The sequence below is a fragment of the Protobothrops mucrosquamatus genome, unplaced genomic scaffold, assembly GCF_001527695.2.
Source record: "Protobothrops mucrosquamatus isolate PMUCROS unplaced genomic scaffold, P.Mucros_1.0 scaffold45, whole genome shotgun sequence".
In the NCBI taxonomy this organism is placed as follows: Eukaryota; Metazoa; Chordata; class Lepidosauria; order Squamata; family Viperidae; genus Protobothrops; species Protobothrops mucrosquamatus.
This window is the reverse complement of record NW_015386427.1, coordinates 1,210,825-1,232,974: the sequence shown is the minus strand read 5'-3', so window position 1 is coordinate 1,232,974 and position 22,150 is coordinate 1,210,825. Positions and strand designations below refer to the sequence as shown.

At 40.6% G+C, this 22,150-nt stretch overlaps 1 protein-coding gene across 1 annotated transcript in view; it reads left to right on the top strand.

Moving 5' to 3' along the window:
- The first annotated feature begins 5,498 nt into the window (after positions 1-5,498).
- DNAJC1 (DnaJ heat shock protein family (Hsp40) member C1) overlaps positions 5,499-22,150 on the top strand; it is a 131,642-nt gene continuing 114,990 nt past the window's right edge. Inside the window, exon 1 of the mRNA XM_015811557.1 lies at positions 5,499-5,777. Coding sequence (XP_015667043.1) covers positions 5,589-5,777 — 189 coding nt within the window. The 5' untranslated portion in view covers positions 5,499-5,588. The remainder of the gene's footprint in view (positions 5,778-22,150) is intronic.

Below are 22,150 nucleotides of genomic sequence, written 5' to 3'. Positions count from 1 at the left end.
TTCTCTGGAAGCAAGACTCTGGTTTGTACAAAATTGTATTCTCCCAGTCTAAAATAGCTCATCCATGTTCAAGAAATCTAATTGTTGCAAATCAAAGGCACATTTTTCTGGCTTGGCAAAGAGGTGATTATGTCTTAGTCTATTGAGAAGTGTGTACACATGGTCTGTGTGCTGAGCCTCATTCTCAGAGTAGATTAAGATATCATCTAAATATAGGACAATGAATGTATCTTTTAAATCTGCAAATATTTGATTCATGAATCTGGAAAATATGGCTGGGGTGTTACACAGTCTAAAGGCAGCACTATGTATTCAAATTTGCTGTATCTATATCAAAGGAAGTTAAGTATTCCTGGCCTTCTTTGATTCAAATGAGATTGTAAGCATTGGAGAGGTCCAGTCTCATGAAAAAGCGTGTTTTCTGCAGTCTATCTAATAGGTCTCGAATTAACGGTAGTGGATAATGTTGTTACTGTGAGACCATTATGTTTAAAGCCTTGTAATTATGGATCACTTTCAGTGGGGGGTTCTCACCATTATTAGACCCATTGGGGTTTTACTTCTTGGGTACAAAGAAGGTGGAAGCCAAGGCAGGAGACTGGGAAGGTGTCAGGATAATTATTTAAAGGCTAAACAGCTCATGTAATGATGTAATGTAATGTAAGGTGGATAATGCAATCATAAGGATGATTCAGCAGGTGTGTGTATCCCTTTAAGAGCCTGAGTATAAAAGGGAAGGCTTTTAATGCTGTGTTCTCTCTTGTCCGTTTCCTGCTGCAATTGCTGTATATTGGAGTTTGCTGAATTATCACGTGTATGTATTTTGTTTCTAGTATATTTGTAGATATTGTAATATAAACCACAATTTAATATAGACCACTGTTTACTGTGTTTTCTCCTGGGTTACCTCAGCGCAATAAGACTGTGCATGCTCTGACAGAGGGTCTTTTGAAAATTAAGAGTCCAAATGTTGTTTTAAAGTTTCTTATTCTGTACAGGTAGTCCTCGAGTTATGACCACAATAGAGCTCAACATTTATGTTGCTAAGTGAAACATTTGTTAAGTTTTACCCCGTTTTATGATCTTTCTTGCCACAGTTGTTAAGTGAATCACTGCAATTGTTAATTTAATAACATGGTTAAGTGAATCTGACTTTTCCATTGACTTTGGCAGGTCACAAAAGGTGGGATCACATGACCCTAGGACACTGCAATTGTCATAAATATGAGCCAATTGCTAAGCAGCTGAATTTTGATCATGTGATCATGGGGATACTGCAATGGTCATGTGTGAAAAATAGTCACTTTTTTCAGTGCTGTTGTAACTTTGAATGGTCACTAAATGAACTGTCGTAAGTCGAGGATTACCTGCAGTAAATTTTTGGTATTGTCTCCTGGCAGGAACTTTGGTACCAGGACCAAATTTATGGTACAATTGCAATTTCTGTGTGGGGAGAGGACCCAGGCTTCCTCCTCTCTGAAAACATCAGCGGTCTGAGTATTTACTTGGCAGATTGGGATTCTTTCTGTGAACTTTTAGGGAGGGCTGGTGAGGGGCTTCGGAGGGCTGATCACAGTGAGAAAGGCATCCAGGATTTTCAAAGGCAATAGACCAGTCTTTCCACCTAATAGTAGGGTTGTGATGTCAGTCTTTCCACCTAATAGTAGGGTTGTGATGTTGTAACCAAGTGGTTCCCAGCACTAGTAGAAGATCAATATATTCAGCTACGAAGAAGGTTAAGTTTTCAGACTGCTGATTTACTGTTAACTTCAAAGGCACTATGGCATGAGTAATGGGGCCTGCTTTTAAAATTCGACCACCATAGCAATGGAGTCTTCAGGGAAACTATAGGGATCTTAAGTTTCTGGATGTAACTAGATTTATAAAGTCAGAAGTTGACCCAGAATCTATCAAAACAGGGATAGTGGTTTCCTGACCACTGGGAGGTGTCAGGATAGAATTAAATTCTATTTATGTTTGGAGGTAATTGAGCTCTGTTCAGTGCTTGGGTGCCTCGCCCCGTGAGTTTATGGAGGGGGGACATTTCTCTGGCCTTGGGGCTTGTCCAGGTGGTGGATAGTGAAGACATTGCCAGGCTGTCTGTTGCCTCTCCTGGGAGATTTAGTAGGACAATTCTTGACCGGCCTCTCCACAGTAGAAACACAAGGCAACCTCTCTGCCCCTTTGCTGTTCTTCAACTGCTGAAGCTTGTCTGGGTGCTCCAGTTTGCATCGGCTCTTCAGCGTCTAAATCAAAGAGAGCAGGGAGGCTAGGTGTAGTGACAGGGGAAATCAGCTTTGGAAGTGGTTGGCTAGGGCTGCCAAAAATGCTTCAAGTTCAGCGAGTAAAGATTCAGCTGCTCTAGTGGCTAGACAGAGGTCTTATAGACACTGGGGAATACCTTGTTGTATCAGTTATGTGATTATGGCCTTGTTAAGCTTCTTCTTGAATTGTCTTCTTAAAACTGACTCAATTCACTCCAGATCTGCTGCAATGAGTTTGAAATCTTCAGGGTATATCATGGAATTATTGCCCTGGCAGAGTTGGAAAATGTGTTGTTTGGCGGTTTCTATCTGAATAGTCTCCAAAGTTCTCTCTAAATCTAGTGAGAAAGTTTGGGTAACTATTTAGGATGGGATCACTGGTTCTGATCAATGGAAATGCCCATTTAACAGCAAAGTCAATAAAAAGAGTGAGGAAGAAGGAGACTCTTGATCTCTCTACTGGAAACTCCCCAGGTCGGTGCTGATGAACACATTGCACTGTGCTAGGAATGTTCTCATCTTATCAGGCTCACCAGTGAATCTTTGTGATAGGCAGCCAGGCGACTTGGGGATGAGTATAGCCGGAACAGGTAGTTGTGCCTGGATAGGTGAAGCAGGTGGTTGTGGTTTCAGAGAAATGCCTTGTTGAGTTCGGATTTGCATTTGCTGCATCATTTGTTGAAAACTGGCTGCAAGATTCCTGATTTCGTTTTCAGTTGCATTTTGGCGTCTTCCGACAGACTGGAGGCCTGCTTGTCTGCTAGTGCTGTAGCATTGGGATCTGAGATCATGGCCAGGGTATTCCGGAATTTTTGGTATGGTGAGTAATGTCATGTGCCAGGGAAATCAGGAGTTTCAGGCAGTTTAAATGAGTATAAAGATTTATTGCAAGCTTAAGCTGTCTATAAGAATCTGAGCTACTAACGGTCAAGGGAAATTAGCAGGAGTTAAGAAAGATTCAAATTGGGCTGGACTTAGATCTCTTGTGGGTGTGCAGGGACTCATGACTGATGACGCATTTGACCTCTCCCTTGGGCTCAGCCTGGTCATCTCCTACAACTGCATTGCTTGACAATGGAAATCCTGGCACTCCTGATTGTCATTGTTAAGCAAGTATCATGAGTTGCTAAGTGAGAACCTCCTTTCAGTTTCCGGTCAGCTGTGAAGGCAATTCATATGTAGGCTGGTGGGCAGATATGTGGTTGCTGTCCGGTAGTGCTGGATGACTGATCAAGTGTAGTGTGAGAGCGGGGTTGCCTTCCACTGAGCAAGGGAAAGTGGCTGGATGGATGGCAGCTGCCCATAGGTGCAGCAGGTCCAAAGGCGATTGTCGCTGAGTGGGAGAGGGTATGAGTGACTTACTGGAGTGACTTGCAACCTGCCTTGCTGGATTCCTCATTGATTTTGCTTGTTGGAAGCTCGTAGAAAAAACTGTGGAATGCTGTAATTTCTTTAATTACAAAAAGTAGACATTTATTAGGTTTGATTCCTTATTTGAGATTAGAGAGAGTCCTTGAATTATAATGGTAATTAAAATTATAATTTCCATTGCTAAATGATGTGGTTGTAATCTGCAATGTCACATGACCACAATTCCTATAGTTCCCATTGACATTGCTAAATGAGTACCTTTTTGCAAGCTCTTGCCAGTTTCTAAAATCAAAATTAATAGGGAAAGCAAGAGGAAGTTGCAAATCTCAGGTACCTTACAAGCAGGCCAGCAGGCAGGTGGCTACTGCCGGGTGAGAGAGGGAGTGAGTGAGTGCACAGTGGCCAGGAAGATGCTAAACAGGTATGATGGGGTTTGAAGTGGTTGTTGCTGGGTAGGAGAGGGTGTGCACATGGCCAAGGAGAGTGTATGGCTGGCAGGAAGTCATAAGGGTAATGGGTCTTGGGATGGCTGCTGTTGGGGGGAAGGTGCATGAGGGTGCACAAGTGGCTGGGGAGAATACATGAATGGCTGCAGTGGCATGGTGCAAGCACAACAAAGCTCCGGGAGGGTGCATAGACTTACCCAACCAATTTGAAACCTTCCCTGTCAGCTTGACTTTGCTTGTGGCAAGTCAATAGGGAAGGTCACAAATAGAGATCACATGACTGCAATATGTTGCAGCTAGTTGCTGGTTGCCAAATGGCCAGATTACTATCATATGACCAAGGGGGTGCTGGGATGACCAGAACTTCAAAGACCAGTCATAATCATCTCTTGTTCAGTAGTCGTAATTTCAAATGGTCACTGAATGAGTGCTTGTTAACTGAGGACTTCCAGTTTTAGATTACAAATAGTATATAAGTTCTTAAAGTTTTCTAGAATTTTTGACTTGAGTATTGCTCAAATTCAACCTTCTCTCACAGATGGCTTTAACTATGGGGTCAAGGATCCAGGGATACATGTATCCAGGGATACAATCAACATTGTAGAGGGCTGTGTCCAATAATAAGATCAATATGATACCAGCTTATTTCAAAAGCTGCAAGTCAGCTCATCTGGATTCTGAGTGACTTTGCCCACCAAATGTGGCAAAAAAAATTTTTACAGCAGACTTTCATATGGTTTTGGTGAAGATCTTCACCAAGTCACCTTATAAAAGGTTGCTGGATAGCATTCAGTGATGCAATTGGGACAGCAAACTATTTATTTTTGCCTCTTAAACGGTCACTGTGTAGCTCAAGCTTGAACTCTTACCAATGTTGGGTCAGGCTTGAGACAAATCCTTCTCCAGCAGCATTCCAGACATCTACCCACATTATTTCTCTGAGGTCCTCATCTGTCGGGTAGCATATTTCGGACTAACAGATTATTAAAAATTATAAGCTTTCTTGAACTTCATCAGATGCCATGGAATGGTTAACTCAGAGCTTTTCCAGGATCGAGAGCACGTGCAAGTGTAACAAGGAATCCAACAAGTTATCTCATGCGACTTGCAATAGACTGACCCTTCACTACAAGGTCAGTTTAGTTTGCCACTCCGGAGGAGGCCTCACGTCCAAACAGCGTCCCAGCCCCTTCCTTTTGTTCTACCGTAGCTCTAACACCTTCCTTTTCTCCCGCCCTGAGCAGCCAACTTAGAGCCTCTTTGCAGGCCTCTTCCCATGTCTTGTGGTTGTTCTGCTTCATGACGCGCTGTATTGCGATCGCCCATTGGCCGGGCCCCGTCCTGGGTTCTCCCTCGTGGGACTCACGGAGGGAGGAGCGGAACCGGCGTGGCGAGCGGAGCATGCGTAATAGGAAGGCAGTCCCCTTTCTGGCCACGTCTGCCGGGTTGTGTAGCTGCGGCGCAGCAGTAGCAGCTGTTCTGGGTTAAACTCAGCCTTGGAGAGGGGATGCGGGAGAATCCTCAGGGCGCTCTGTGCTGCCACGCACGCCCCTCGACGGGGCTGCGTTGGCCGCAGCTGCTGGTGCTTGGTTTGCTCGTACCATTCGCCTTCGCCTGGGAGACCGGCGACTTGGAGCTCTTCGACCTCGTGGAGGAAGTACCGCAAAACTTCTATGCTTTCCTCGGCGTTGAGCAGGTGAAGAAAGAAGCGCGTCTGGGTCGTTCTTGGCTTTAGGCTGGGCCTTGGAAGTTGCTTCGAATCCCGGGGCGCATAGAGGCACCGCAGAGACCAAAGCGGGTTCTGGGGCTTCTTCGCGGGGACTTCTCCGCGGGACATGGCCTGCAATGTCTGGTATTAAACCACAGACTTGGGGTTTCTTGTGACAGAGAACGGGATTTTTAAAGTTGCTTTTTAACAGGCTGAACAATAAGTCTTCTGTGACTTTTCATAGCTAATGTGCTCTACCCTGAACACTATTGAAAGTGTTGCTGGCTTGAAGAAGGCCAGTGTTTAGTAGGTAGACGTCCTAGTTTTTCCTCTTTACATTTCCATTCACTGTATCCTTGATTTCTTGCTATTCAAACTGTCAGTGGTATCGCTGGTATTGCTAAATGCAACATTATCCCTGTTTCTTGGATACTGTGACCAAGTACAGATAGTCTTCAACTTAGGACCACAATGAGCCCAAGATTTTTGTTGTTAAGTGAGTTTTGCTACATTTTGTGACCTTTCTTGCTACAATTGTTAAGTGAATCACTGCAGTTGATAAGTTAGTAAACTGATTAAGTGAATCTGGCTTCCCCATTGACTTTGCTCGTCAGAAGGTCGCAAAAGGTGATCACATGACCTTTAGATATAATAATGGTAATAAGTATGAACCAGTTGCCAAGCCTCTGAATTTTGATCACATGATCGTGGGAATGCTGCAAAGGTCCTAACTTAACATGTCAAACTTGTGACATCATGTGATGTTGCGTGACGTATCGGAGCTTTTTCCCCATTGCCGGCAATGGGATGGGCACGGTTTTGTTGTGACGTGTCTGGCCCGTGGGCCGGCAGTTTGACACCCCTGTCCTAACAGAAAAACAGTCAAAAGTCACTTTTTTCAGTGCCATTGCAACTTTGAATGGTCACTAAATGAACTGTTGTAAGTCGACTTCCTGTACTAGTTTTGCCACTTCTACATACATGTTAAAGTGTATGTATTTCATGTATTATCCCACAATTTTATTTATACATCACTGGGGTTTATGCAGTTATAATGTATAATGAAGTACAAAAACATGGTCATGTAAAACATAAATATAAATAAGGTTGATATCCTTGTTCTTGAATGACTCTGCTCACTATTAGCAAAGGGGGAGGGGAATAATATTAATTATATTACTAATTATATTAATAATATTGCCCATCCATTGAGAACAACTTCGAAGGCTGGTCTCCAGAATTATCAAATGATACTTGGATCTAATATCTTTCCTGTTATCCTGTTTTGTAACTATCTTGAACAGAGGTGCCCAACTTATGGGCGATGGCCCACTACCGGGCTGCGGCCTCTTGGCCACTGGGCCGTGTGAGTGGCTGGACATGTGTGCGCGTTCACCCTCCCTTTGTGCTGGTGCTAGCCAAGCTGTGAGCCTTGTGCCGGCGCTAGCCGAGCCACAAGCTGTGAGCCTCGCATTGGTGCTAGCCAAGCTGTGAACCAGTGCTAGTAGCCCCATTTGTGGAGCACGCATGCTCATGGCCCCGTTCACACACACACACACACAGCCACATTTGCGTATGTGCATATGTGCGCATAAAGGTGCCTGCCCCTCCCTTTCCCACTGGGCCGCCAACCCAGAAAGGTTGGGGACCCCGATCTAGAATTTCTTGTTCACAGTTGCCTTCTCTTTTGAAGTCTTGATATTAGGTGTAATGATTTCTTTTGTTTTCATGCCTGGTTTTCATACATAGTGGAATTGTTGCTGATTGGATATGGTTTCATTGATTTTATTTTTGATTTGATATTCTGCTGCTGTTTTGTTTATCTTGACCACAGGTTACCATAGTCTGAAAACTGAATATAAATAAACACATAACATATGTGAAAGCTTTGGACCTGACTAGTTGATGGTGAAACTGAAAGTTAAAAGATTAAGGATTAACTAAATAGTGTTGAAGTTAGGGCTTACCACTCTGAAATAGATTTGTTATGTTGATATTTCTTAAAGAAGGAGATAGGAAAAACTTCATCCAAATACTATGCCAGTTTGTGAAAACTGCCAGTTCTTAATGTCTAAATTAGGAGGGTTTTTTTAAGTGAATTTTATAGTTTGAAGTATTAGTATGAAACTGGAATTCTTGACAGATAACCATTAAACTTAATCCAAAACTGAATTCAAACACAAATCAACCTTTATTCTCTTTCCTTTTCCTTTTTTAAAATAAAATGTTTTCTTGATTTTTAAGAATTACAGTCTTTAGTGCTTAGTAAACAATATGTTGTCTGGATTCACATATTTGACATTAACTTTGTCAATATAAATCTGTTCAGTACTAGACAATCCAATATTTTTTCCCTGATCCTCCTTTCGTCCCCATATTTTTTCCATTTCCCCCTCATTACACAGTTACAATTTTTGGTACTATTGATGTATACAAAGTTAGATATAAGCATCTTCATTATATTCTACTAATATTATAAAAATAACAATAACATCAACTGATAAATCAATATCCTGTTTTTCATGCTCTTGTTAAGGTTTAATTTCCCATCAGTATTTAAAATACCTTTGTCAGTTATGATTTTCTCAAGAATAATTACATTTATATAGCTAAAATTTTATTCATACTAATACTCTTATTTTCATATTTCCCATATCAAAAAAAAGAAAGAAGAAAAATGCTATTTTAATTCTAAATCATATATTTCATTATAAAAGTCTAATTATATTTAAGGGTCATCTGTTCTTTTAATCTTATTCAAACAAGTATTTAAACATATAATGCCCCCTCTAAAAAGGTCAAATCTTCTCTTTTTTTACATCTAACTCTCACTTTCTTTCTTTGCCAAGTAGCTTTCCAAGCCAGGGCAATTAAATCGCCCAGGAATTTTCTTTCTATTTTTGTGAAAATTGCTTAGCATGAGGAAGACAATTTAAATAGGATATTTTGGGGGGGGAATTCCACCTATTTATATTCCTTAAGCAACTCCCACTTTCCTTCTCCCTCAGTTTCTCTTTTCATTCCCTGTCTCCCAAGTTGTGACATTTCCCCTAACAGCTCTATATTCCATTTTTTAAAATCTTCTGCCTTACCATCACGTGTATTTTGCAGACCTAAGGAGTAAAGGGTCTTCTGCATTTTCATTGTTATGGCTGAGTCTTCCAGTATTTTGTTTGTATATAGCCGTTTCTATTTCCCTTCTTTTATCTTTTCTGTCTCTAAATCCATTTCCTCTGCTTTGTCTTCTGATTTCTGGTTTATTTGTTCATACTTTGTAGTTGTTGTCTGAGGACTTTCTTTTTTCCCCCCCATATATTTTATTGATTTTTTTAAACATACATCACAATAATTGGTAAACAGTGTGTTTGCTGGGTTTACATTTGTAAAGAAAAATCATTAATAATTGGTTTCTATAATCCATAATCCACATAGTACATTTAGTTGATTTCCCCTTTTCCCCCAAAATGTCTTCTTTGCAAACCTTGAATTAAAACAGTTCTTATTATTTTGATAAATAACAGTTACATATATGATTTTCCCCCAATATTCCTAGAAATAAGGATCACATCAATATAATATTTCTTTTCTATCTAATCATTCTGATTGCCTCATCTTATATCCTGTTATGGTTCTTATTTAGATTTGTTTCTCCCACAAAGTTCAGAGTATTCTTGCTAGTTAAGATCTTCTCAACAGTTAATTACATTTAAGGATTTAAATCCATTTTTCCCATATAAACCATCTCAACACTTTTATATTTCTTAAAGAATAGGTAAAAACAATAAACAAAAGGAAAAGAGAGCAAGAGTAAAGAAACATAAAAAGTAAAATACTACTTAAAATATATATTCGTCCTAAGCTAATATATATTCATTCCCAAAATTTCTTATTCTTTTTAACCATAATTAAAAATATATTTAATCTTTAAATATTCCATTTAATGTGTCTAGTCATCTAATCCTTTAACTCTTATTCAAAACATTTTTTTCTTTTTTATACCTTATAATTTCCCTAAATTCAAACACATTTAATTATCTAAAACATTTCCTTCATCTAAGCCATTTCAATAGTATTATATTACTTATATCAAAAAATAAAATAAAAAGGAGAAAAAAAGCATACAGTATTATTTAAGGAACATCTTCCTTAGAATGACATATGTATTCAGAATCTTTTCTATTTCTTTAACCATATTCAAACAAATGTTTCTTTTTTAAATATTCTCTCTGGTAGATCCCATCATCTATTTTCTTAATTTTCACTTTAATCTTTTTCCTTTGACCAGTATCTTTCTTGGTCAATCTGTTTTGCTGAATCAAAAAGTTTTTTCATATATTCATGACTGTTGCTGTAGGTATAAGAAGTAAATCGAATAAAATGTCTTTATATGAGGCTTTTGCCTTTCCATGTTTCTTGAAAATCTTTTTCTTTTTCTTCTTTTCCGCTTCTCTTATAACTTCTTTTCTCTCTGATGTTTTGGCAAGTTCTCTATGGAGATCATAACTATCATAATCTTCATCCACCATTAGGTATCAGCATCTATTTAGTTTTCAATATGAACAATGAGTGGTCTTTAAAATGAGAGTCTTAACCATTCAACAATTTTAAATTTGTCCAAAATTAAATTTTAGCTTTCAAATTTATAAATTTATTTCACTACCATATATTTTGATCCTCCATGGAAATTTTAATGTGCCGCTTCTGTTAGTATAAGGGTGGGGCAGAAGTCCCTCCTTCACTTTCAGAGGTATTTTGCTTCTTGGGGATCTTTTCCAGGAAATTAAGTGTGGAATGGAAAAAGGAAAATCAGATTCCTCACCCAGTTTCAAGCACGCTGTTTACTGTTGTGCTGGTTAATTCTTTTGGATTTTCTCTTGTCGGGTTAGAAGGCTTTCCCCAAGATGAATGGAATGACTGCCATCATTCCAGAGTCGCCGGGGCACCCTTCTTTTTTCGCCGCCTCTCCGGTGTGGCTTCGACCCATTAGGGTCTCCGGGCAGGATGAAAATTAACCGCAGGGGTGCGGCGGTCCACAAGCCCGCGACCAGTCGCTACCACGTAGGACCAGAAGTCTCTGTTGTCTGGGGACTTTCTAGTTGTAGATTTAATTTGGAAATTTGCTCATTTATATTATTTAAATTGTTTTTAGACTCATTATGGTTTCTTTTTATGGCCTCTTTATATGCAACAATTGTTTGGTGAATTAATTGTAGCATAGAGTATATTTCCTTCTGGAAGGTGTTTGTTTTTTCTCGAGGCATAATTCCTGGAGATCCTCTAGTACAGGGGTGTCAAACTCAATTTCACTGAGGGCCGCATCAGCATTGTGGTTGCCCTTGGGGGGCCGGGTGGGTGTGGCCAGAGTGGGTGCAGCCTATTGGGTGGGCGTGGATGGAGTGGGTGTGGCCTACTGGGTGGGCGTGGCCAGTTCTACATTCATGTCAAGGTGACTGTGGGGGCCTGGGCATGAGTGGGATAGATCTGAGGGTCTCTGGCAGAAGGGGGTGGGAGCGGGGCAAGTGCCAAGGCATGGTCCACCAGGGCAAGTGCCAAGATGGCCACCACAAAATTGTACATTGGCTCCTGGCTGGCCTGGGCCAGGGCCAAGGCAGCGGGGGTCGTTCCCTCACTGTTTCCAGGATGGCTTCGCGGGCCACATGAAACCACTTCGCGGGCCACATCCGCCCCCCCCCCCGGTCTTGTGTTTGACATGTCTGCTCTAGTATCACCAGTCTCAATAAGAATAGATCAAAATTTCATCTAGTTTTCTGGTCTTTATATGTAGTCTTTATAATCCAATAGGTTCCAGAGTATAGATCCAGTCCTGAAAACAATATTTTATAGTTATCCTTTGTTTCAGGTATCCAAAAATGTCCAAAGTGTTCAACAACCACCCTGAAAACAGCTCAAAAGTCTCTCCCAGCTATAGTCTAAAGTCAATTTTTTCTTTCTCTCCCAATAGCTCTTGAGATTAAAAGTCCAAGCTCAGTAGATATTTATAATCCAAGAAGGTTAGGGTGATAAGTATACCAAAATATTTCCCTTTATTGCCAGCTGTTCTCCCAAGCAGTCCCAGACTCCCAAGGAGTCACCAAGCAGCCAGGAAACAAGTTATAGTGCTATACACAAATCAATCACTAGATGTCATTCAAAGTCCATTTTCCACTCTTAAGATAAAGGATTGCTTTCTTATACTTCGCCTCAATATTTTTCTTTTTTTCAAAGAGAAAATCTTAACAGTTATCTCAGTTCTCAAATTTATCAAAACTGTAGTTTTATGTTACCTCCACTTCAGTATTGTATGTTTCTGTCCTCTATAAAATTAAAATGCCGCTTCTGTTCACATTCAGAGGTTTTTAGCTTTTTGGGAGCCTTTCCCAGGAAATTCAGTTGTAAAATAGTAAAGAAAGGATCAATATTCTCACCCAGTTCCAAACATGCTGTTTACGATGTGTTAATTGGTGCTTTTTCTTCTTCAGTTGACAGCAGCTAATGGCCGGCCACAGGAATGTAGCCAGTCTTTCCCCTGCCTGTTCGGAGGGGTTTCCTCGGATTGAACGGACCACCATCTCTCCGTGATCAACAAGGCACCCCTCCTCTTCATTGCCTCTTTGGGTTGACTTTAGGCCCTTTTTAGGGCCCCCAGCAGGGCAAAAGCGGGCGCGGAAGGTAGAACTCTGCCTTCCTGCGTCTGTTCCGCTGCAATGCAAAACCAGAAGTCTCTCTTTCCGTTTCCTATCCAGGCACTTTTTTAATGGTTTAGTAATTGGTTTTGTTATTTAAAAGTATATAAATTATTGCAGCCTTTTTCTTGTTTTCTTCTTATGACAACACAGAATCACAAACATCTGACAGTGGTTTATCAAAAGAACTGTGGTTTAATATACAACATGAAACAACAACATTCAGGGAGCATACAGAATACAAGGCAGGCAATCAATGTACAAACGGTTCAAGTGTGCTAAAGATTCCAACTGTCATTTCCCTCAGACAGTCTCTTAAAGGGATAATACCCCCAAAATACTTTGCTGACTCACTCTCTGTATATCATCTCTGCCAGTCAGCTACTAAATTATAATTACCTTAACACTCCTCCCATTTAGAGCTGAATGGCTGCTAATCAGAACGCCTTTACCCAGTTTCGATACTTGTAACTCAAAGGTTTCATTAATATATCACCCAAATTATTTTCAGACTGAATACCTGTGTTACCAGTCTTGCCTTGTATTGCAGTTCATTATTTTTGTAACACCTTTTTATATACCTACTTATCCAGGGCCTTTTTTCTTACTGGTAATCTCATGGACGAGAACACTTGATGCCCTGTCCATGTCTTCCTTTCATTTTTCTTGTTTTGTGTTCAGTAAGGACATCATTTATTGGTAATTGCGAGGTTCATAACACATACTACATACTCTAACCTCACTTGCCTTGTATCTATCAGGAGATACTCCTTTATTAATTTGTTCCAACCTCCTTGGTAACACCTGTTCCTGTGGTTCTGTGTCTTCACTCTTTATGTCAGGTCTCTCCTCCTTTATGTTTACAGTTTCTGACCTGCTATCCATTTTTTCTGATGATGGGTCTTCTGTAGGTTCTCCTCCCTGAGATCTATTACTATGTTGTGACGGACTCTCATGGTAAAAAATGAGACAGACAAAAGCTGCCTCGGAATGAGAGTCAGAGAAAGTCCGAGAGAAAGTCTGAGAGAAAGTGCTCTCTTCTCCCCCCTGGGTTCTCTTTTATTATCATACATAACAAAGCAAATTGCAGGCAGAAGGCTACAAGCAGGGGGAAGCCGGGGGTTGCAAACAGGGAGAGAGTTTTACAAAATGTGTCTTTATCTAGTACATGACATATACGGCTAACGGGTCACAGTAAAAGTTACAATTATGGTTCACATTGGGAAGTCTTATCAGGAGGTGATAATATTATAGCTTGTGTAGACAGCTCTTTTGACTTGTCCCTTTGTTCTCTGTTCCTACGTGTGTACAGCTGCAAATTGCAACTTAACACGTAGGCATAAAGGAGTGTAGGATTTAGCATACTGAAGGTTACAAGATGGAGTGACTTATGCTATGTTCCAACATCTCCTACTTTTTTGTTTTTTAAGCTTAATCCCAAAAGTCTTTTGGTTGCATTACATACTTGCTGGTACTATGCAGACTAATGTTTGCCAAGTCATCTTTATCTTCTGATTCGTTGGTCAGTTCGATAAATGGGTTGGCTTTAAATGTATTATTTTTTCCTTCAGTTGATAACTCAGGATGGGACAGTCTGTCTCCTGTGTTGATGTCATCATGGTCAGCTTCCATAGTTAAAAGATGATATCGGACTGGGTCAGAGCGTTGCCATAAAGCCATTACTTGAGCTGTTGCATGTTTTTCCGCTAACAAAGATAAACTATTTGACATGATTTTTACAAAAATGGGTAAAACACAGGGTATTACAATACAACCTAAAGCAATCATTCCTATTAAAGCTACAGTAGCTTGGAGTCCAGGAAGTTTGAGGAACCAAGAACCAAACATTTCATGAAAATCAAAGCCGTTCCAAGTTTGGACAGGAACGTGAGCAATTTTTACCATGCGATCAGCAATTTCCCCAACAACATTACCACTGTCATCAATTTCAATACAACAATTTGTAAGATTAAATTTCCCACATACACCTCCTTCTTTTGCTAACAAATAATCTAAAGCTAAACGATTTTGCATAATATATGTGCGTGAGCAAGCGCTTTCTTTGGCTAAATGCTTCATAGCTAAAATAGTTTCATTAGTTATAATTTCAACAACAGCTTGCAATCTTATAATATGATTAAGCATATAAATCGGGGTGTGATAGCCATATGTTCCATCTTCGGCCCAAGTAGCAGGTCCATAATATTGGATAATTCTTTCTGGAGGCCACTCATTATCTATCCATTTGCCTTTGTGTATATTTTTGGTACTTCGCTTATTCCTGATGTTGCCAATGTTCTCATAGACTGGGACACCTAAATCCTGTCGTTGCTTAAGAGGCAATAGGAAAAAGCTGGGACGGATGGTTGCTAAAATACAAGAACCAAACCATCTTGGTGGTAGTTTGTTATAGGCAAATTGACCACAGACCCAATATAAACCATCTGGTGTTATCCATTCAATATTTTCTTCTGGAGTTGAGAGGAAGGTAATGTTTGGCATGGTTTCTAGGGTTTTATTTGGGATGGTTTGATTGTCCCCTGACCACCAGATGCCATTGTTCCATGTACCTAGACACCTTAGAGAACCTGCATTAAATGTGCGATTTGCTGTTTGATTTCTTTGATAGCAAATATTGCCTACTAAATTCGTGGTGATTGCCCATATCTCTTCCCCTGTTTGTTTATAAGAATAGTTGGCGTGGTGGGCAGCTATGTAGGTTATTAACTGGAGAACTCGAAGGGTACCGGTTTGTTCTCCCATGCCTGTTCCCCCACATACAAAACAATTTTTAACACTAAGTTCTTTGGCAATAGTTTGAGCAAGGGTAAGAAACATATTTTTTGCTTGTGTTGGTATTACCATTTGTTCCAATTTTTGAAACTCCTGATAATAAGAATAAAATAGTGTGTTGCTGATGGGGTCCAGATTGTGTTGGGTCACTAAAATCTTTATTTTTATGGATGGGTCATTTCCTGTGCCATCTATGCCAAGATCATATTCATCCTGGACACCTTTCCAAGTCTGTTGTTTGAGCCAATTGCCTGGCACAGGAAAAGTAAGATTGATTAAATTACAGGTATGTTGATAACAGGTATCATTGGCAGGCAATCTACTAATATACACTGTTTTTATAGCATCATTCTTCGGTATAGTGTCAGGTCTAAGTGAAAGTCCATAGGATTTGAAAAACACACATTTCCAATCTCCACAAAATGTACCTGTGTCACAGGAATCATGCTGGTTGGAATGACGAGGGCAGATATATTTTTCATTATGAGAATAGGTGCGTCGCCAGGCTAAGGAGCCACATTCATTGTAGCCTTCATCCATGGCGGCACAAGCATCAAAAACAACAGATTGGGATACTTTTAGATTATAAAAATCATGAGACACCATTACCTTAGTCCCAGCTACAATTTGGATATTATATCTGTGTGTGGGCCCTGTTGGATCAAAGCACTGTTTTTTGTTGTTATCTAGACAGATGGAATAGGAGGTTCCATTATATACACATTTATGTTGCATCTTTTTCTTGCATGTCAATCCGGTGCTATATATTAAGGTTTTAGTGACAGCGTTCCCTTCTTTAGTACTTTTTATGCAATGAATACAATGCTGTGCATCGTTAGTTAGTGGAAGTGATGTTTGAAGCGATCTCCTTTGACGTGAAGGGGGGCGTGCTGTCATCTGATAGGGATACCAGCCTTCTGGGTAAATATAAGCTCCTGTGGTTTCCCATGACTTGGTAGTCCGGGAAAATCCGGAGCACCAATAAATTCCTTTAGTATCAGGGGTTTGCTGTTTAATAAAAAGCGTTAATGTCAAAAAGGGATAAAAAGCATAGACTGTTTCAAAAATGGTCCCATTTGATAAGGGGTGTGATTGCCTGACAGTCCTTGTCCAAAACATGAGAGCTGGGTCAATATGTCCTGAGGAATCAACGCAAGTAATGTTTAAAGGTTGTCCCACCTTTTGAAGTTGTCGGCGAGGATAAACCACAAGTCCGAAGCAAGCAAAACCGGCATGAGCTAAAATCAAAGCAATCAAAATGATAAGTTTCATGATGAATGAAGTGTTGCTGGTGGCTTGTGAAATGGTCTCACACAGCGTCCGGGCAACCAAATAACGTCGTTGTTAGAAGAAACAGCAGCGTAGCCCCGTCCCCAGGTAATGAGTTCAGCAGGGCCTCTCCAGGTGGGGTCGGGTAGCTGTCGAAAGTACACCAGCGGACGTTGGGCAGGAGCTGTGGAAGAAGCAAAGTGTCTGGCAGCCGCTGTACATGGTGGTTGGCCAGCAAGATTTAAAAAGTTCAAAGTATATAATGCTTTATTAAGAACATTTTGAATTGATGGGAGGCCGGGGTGTTTTTCCCCTTTTCTAATTTTTTCAAGAAGATTTTTCAAGGTTTGGTTGGCCCTTTTTACAATTCCTTGTCCCTTGGAATTGTATGGAATTCCAAATTTATGTACAATGGACCATTTGTTGCAAAAGTCCGCAAAAGCAGAACTAGTGTAAGCAGGACCATTATCTGTTTTCAGTTCTTTTGGGCATCCCATCGATGCAAAGGTGCGAATACAATGATTAATAACATGTTTGACTGTTTCTCCTCTCTGTGGAGAAGCCATAACGAAGCCTGAATAAGTATCCACAGAAACGTGAAGATGTTTCCATGGGGCAAATGGTGAGAATTGGGTCACATCCATTTGCCACAATTGGCATGCTTCAGTCCCCCTGGGGTTAACTCCAAGAGGTACTGAAATGCCCTGTTGACCACAACTGGGACATTGTTGTATGATAGCAGAGGCTTCGCCATGAGTAATACCAAATTGTTTAACAAGAGCCTTCTTGTTTTGATGAAAATAGGCATGGCTATCCCATGGCAGGAGAGGTGTCAAAGCCATGACAGTGGAAGCAGCTGAGGCTGCTGCGTCAGCAACATTATTGCCTTCCTGTAACATACCAGGAAAGGGTTGGTGACTTCTGATATGAGTGACAAAAAAAGAACAGGTTCGCTGAGAAATTAATTTTTGTAATGTGATCATGAGTCCCAGCAAATCATCATCCAAATTTGGGGATAAATAGGATGAAAATATATTTTTCACAATTTGTGTAACATATAAACTGTCCAATATCAAATTAAAAGGCTTGTTGCTAAAAACTTGAAAGGCTAAAATAGCAGCAGCTAATTCAGCACGCTGGGCTGACTGTTGAGGGGGTGTGATTTTAGTGTGCCATTGAGAATCTGAATACCAGGCACATGCCCCAAAGGTTTTTCCTCCATCTGCAAAAACAGTAACAGTGTTGCAAATAGGGATAGTGGAGATAGGTTGGTGCCAATTAAAAGGAATTGTTTTTAGCAGAGAAAAACGTGGATCAGCAGGTGGATTACATGAAATTTTTCCTGGCCATTCTGTTAAGGCATTTTGTAAAGTCTCTGAATTGACATACATAACCTCCCAGTCCTGTAGGGAGCAGGGAATAAACAGCACGCTAGGTTCTACTGCAGCAATAGCTTTTGAACGTAATCGTGCTTTCATTATTAATTGAGCAAATTGCATGTGTTTTGGATTTATTGTTTTACGGGGAGTGTGTGGCAAATGCAACCATTCTAAAATTAATACTTTATTAGGTACTTGAGCCAAAACAGCAGTTGGAAGACGTGGAGTATTTAATAAAATTATGACAATAGGAAAGTTGTCCTCACAGCGATCTACCCACTGCTGATTAAGCAATTTCTGGATGTCTTCCAAAACCTGCAACTGTGAGGAGGAAAATTGTACAGGATCCCCTGGATTCTTTGCATGTTTTAGCGCATTAAAAAGAGGGGACAATTGGTGGGTAGAAATTCCAAAATAAGGACGAGTCCAATTTAAAGTGCCCAAATATTGTTGTAATTTCACCAATGTAGTCTTTTCAGCCAAAGATAATATAGGAAAGATAGGAGCAGAATGAGAAGAAAGTAGCTGATGGCCCAAATATTGAAATGGTGAACAAGTTTGAACTTTATCAGGAGCAACAAACAAACCTCCTTTTCTTAAAATGGATTGCAACATTGTTAGTTTAGCAGCAACTGTCCCTTCTGGCCCTGGGGCAGCAATTAATAACAGTAGGTATATTACTATTTATTCCTTCCAGCCTAACTCAACTGCTTTTCCAAGATTTTGAAGTAATTGTATTATAACTGTGTATCAACCCGATAAGTCGTACGGAACACCGTTTTGAAAGGTAACTATGGCAATAGTAGGCTTGGCATTGTTTGGCTCAGGAACTGTAAAGGCAAACAATTTTCTGTCCTGCTCTGCTAGGGGAATAGAAAAAAGCAGTCTTTCAAATCTATCACCATTAAATCATAGTCATTCGGGATCAAATTTGGGTTGGGCATTCCACATTGCAAAGGACCCATTGGTTGAATTATAGAATTCAAAACTCCATTTACCTGATTTTTAATAATCTCCATTTACCTGATTTTTTCCTGATTACAAACACAGGAGTATTGTATGGACTCAATGAGGATTCAATATGATTCAAATTTAACTGTTCCTGAACCAACAAATGCAATGCCTGTAATTTTTCTTTAGTCAAAGGCCATTGATCAATCCAAACAGGTTCCTTATTTAAAAGAGTCAATTGTAAAGGTATAGGGCCACTCATTCCAAAATCAAACGAGCCCATAGCTGGGACATAAAATCTCTGCCCCACAAATTTATATGGAGAGGCAACACAATTGGTTTAATTTGCGCTACTCCGTCAACTCCCTGAGCAGTAGCAGAAAGCCAATTTTTACTAACTCGCGCAGACTGCACACCCCCCCACGCCTCTTACCGCAGGGGAAGTTTCAGTCTGCCAAGAGGAAGGCCATTCGGCTTCTCGAATTACAGAAACATCTGCTCCGGAGTCCAGAAGACCAGAAAATTGAAAACCCTTAATAAAAACCACAAGCGTGGGTTTAGTTTCAGTGAGAAATTTAGTCACTGCCAATGCAACAGGGGTGTTTTCTGACGTATGAACACCTTGCCTCTCGCTCAAACAATCACCTGACAAATCATCTGACAAATGGTTTTTGGGGGGGACTAAAATTAATTTTGCTACTGCCATGCCACGATCCAATATTTGTGCCATATTTGAAACAAGAGGGGCATTCATACAATCAAGAAAACTAGAATCACAAACAAAGGGAACAACAGAAACACCTTTAGTTAAGGCAAGAGGGTGGCATTGAATCACACCAATCCATTGTTCCTTCAAACAATGCTGCACTTTAGCCATATTTGTGTTTGTCTGCACGGTTTGGACATCCTGGGGAAAATCAAATTGTACTGGATTCACAAGTTAAAGATCATAGCAAGTTTGTTGTTGAGCTGGGTTCAGCCGGGATGCAACCTTGGGAGTGGGGCTAGTTGCGGGCCCCTTATCTAGTTTCCCGAGTCAGCAAGCTTGACTCTGCACTGGTTTGCCCAGTGAAATCCTTTTTTACATTTTGGACATACTGTTTTTGGTTTGGAGTCTTTAGAATTGGCTGTTTTAGAAGCACCACCGCCAGGAGCACGGCATTGTGCCTTAAAGTGTCCTGGCTTTCCACAATTAAAACAATTTCCTGTTGGCTTATTGCCCTTTTGAATGGCTGCTGCCATCATTTCAGATGAATATGCATGTGTACCAACCATCCTACATGCATTAATATATTGTACCAAAGTAACATTAGGTGCATTTACTAGAGATGACAACAAATTTTTACAGTCTGCATTTGCGTTTTCATAAGCCAATTTCATCAAAATTTCATTTTGCACCTCCATATGTGTAATTTGTCGTGAAACAGCAATTTGAAGCTGTTCCACAAAGTCTGCATAGGGCTCACTTGCACCTTGTAAAATTTTTGCAAAAGATTGTTTGTGCCAGCATCATCGACCCTGGCTAGGGCGTCTAATGCAGCTTGTGATGTTAAATTATAGCTTGCAATTTCCAATCGATATTGTGTTGTGGGATCCACAAAAGCCCCGGTACCACAGACCTGCTCAATGTTAGAGCCAGGATTGCATATAACTAGTCCTGCCGCGGCACGAACAAACTCTGATTGCCAGACCACATACTGACTACCATTCAACACCATATGAAACAGAGTGTGCCAATAATAGGGGATCAAAAGATGAGCGTTTGCCAAAACTCTACAAAGCCCCTTAGTATAGGGAGCTTGTATTCCATACAACTGCACAGCTTCCTTAATATCTTTAATTAATTTGATAGGAATTGGTTCCCAGTGAGGATTTACACCTCCACCGGCTCCTTGAGTAAAGGTGAGAGGAAAGGCAGATAGCTCTGTGCCATCCAACTCTCCCTTTTTAAAAGCTTCAGTAATAGAAGATTGAACCGCACCCATAGGAGGCAGAGGAGAAGCATTCAAACAAGGATAAAGGTTTTGAGAAACAGATTCTGAGTTAGTAGACGGCTAAGTTTCAATTGAAATGGGAGCATTAGGAGCTGTTAAAACATTGGGTGAAGCAGGGGTGACAAGTTTCACATCAGAATTAACATAGGGTGGGGGTTCCATTAAGGATTTAAGGAGCGGTTGTTCTTGTGCTGAAAGAGCTTCCATAATTACCCTCCATGAGGTTAAAATCAGCGAGGGTGCACGAGGAGAGGCATGAAGATGTTTGCCAATTTTTCTCCATGTGTCAGGTTTTACACTACCAGCTTCTGGATAAGATGGACAATTTGCCCATATATAACTTAAAAGATCTTTTATAGAAGCTTTGGTAAGTGGGGGCGTTGGAAAGCCCTTTTTGTTAAAAATAAAGAAGTTTGTCTTGGTTAATTCTCTAAGTTCGCGAATATGCGCCTCTTGAGCCTTAGAAAACCCTCCACCCATACTTACGAAAAATCCGCCTGTTCGCCAGTGAAAAGAACGGACGAGGTGCACCAAGTCTATGCCAGACGGTAAGAATGGATGGTCCAAGGACGTATCACCTCGCAAGGGATCACGTCGGGGTCACCAGTTGTGACGGACTCTCATGGTAAAAAATGAGACGGACAAAAGCTGCCTCGGAATGAGAGTCAGAGAAAGTCCGAGAGAAAGTCTGAGAGAAAGTGCTCTCTTCTCCCCCCGGGCTCCCTTTTATTATCATACATAACAAAGCAAATTGCAGGCAGAAGGCTACAAGCAGGGGGAAGCCGGGGGTTGCAAACAGGGAGAGAGTTTTACAAAATGTGTCTTTATCTAGTACATGACATATACGGCTAACGGCTCACAGTAAAAGTTACAATTATGGTTCACATTGGGAAGTCTTATCAGGAGGTGATAATATTATAGCTTGTGTAGACAGCTCTTTTGACTTGTCCCTTTGTTCTCTGTTCCTACGTGTGTACAGCTGCAAATTGCAACCTAACACGTAGGCATAAAGGAGTGTAGGATTAAGCATACTGAAGGTTACAAGATGGAGTGACTTATGCTATGTTCCAACACTATGTGATGGAATAAACACCTCTGTGTTGGCATGTACCCTATCCCAATTACTATGCTCTGCAAAGCTGGCAGAACGTGAAATCACAACTTTCTGAGTTCCATCAGTAAACCTATATCTCTTAGATTCTGGCTCATATCCTATAAACCTCAGTTTTCTGGTCTTTTTCTGTTCCTTCCTTCTAGTGCTCTTAGGATTATGGACCCAGGCATAACTACCA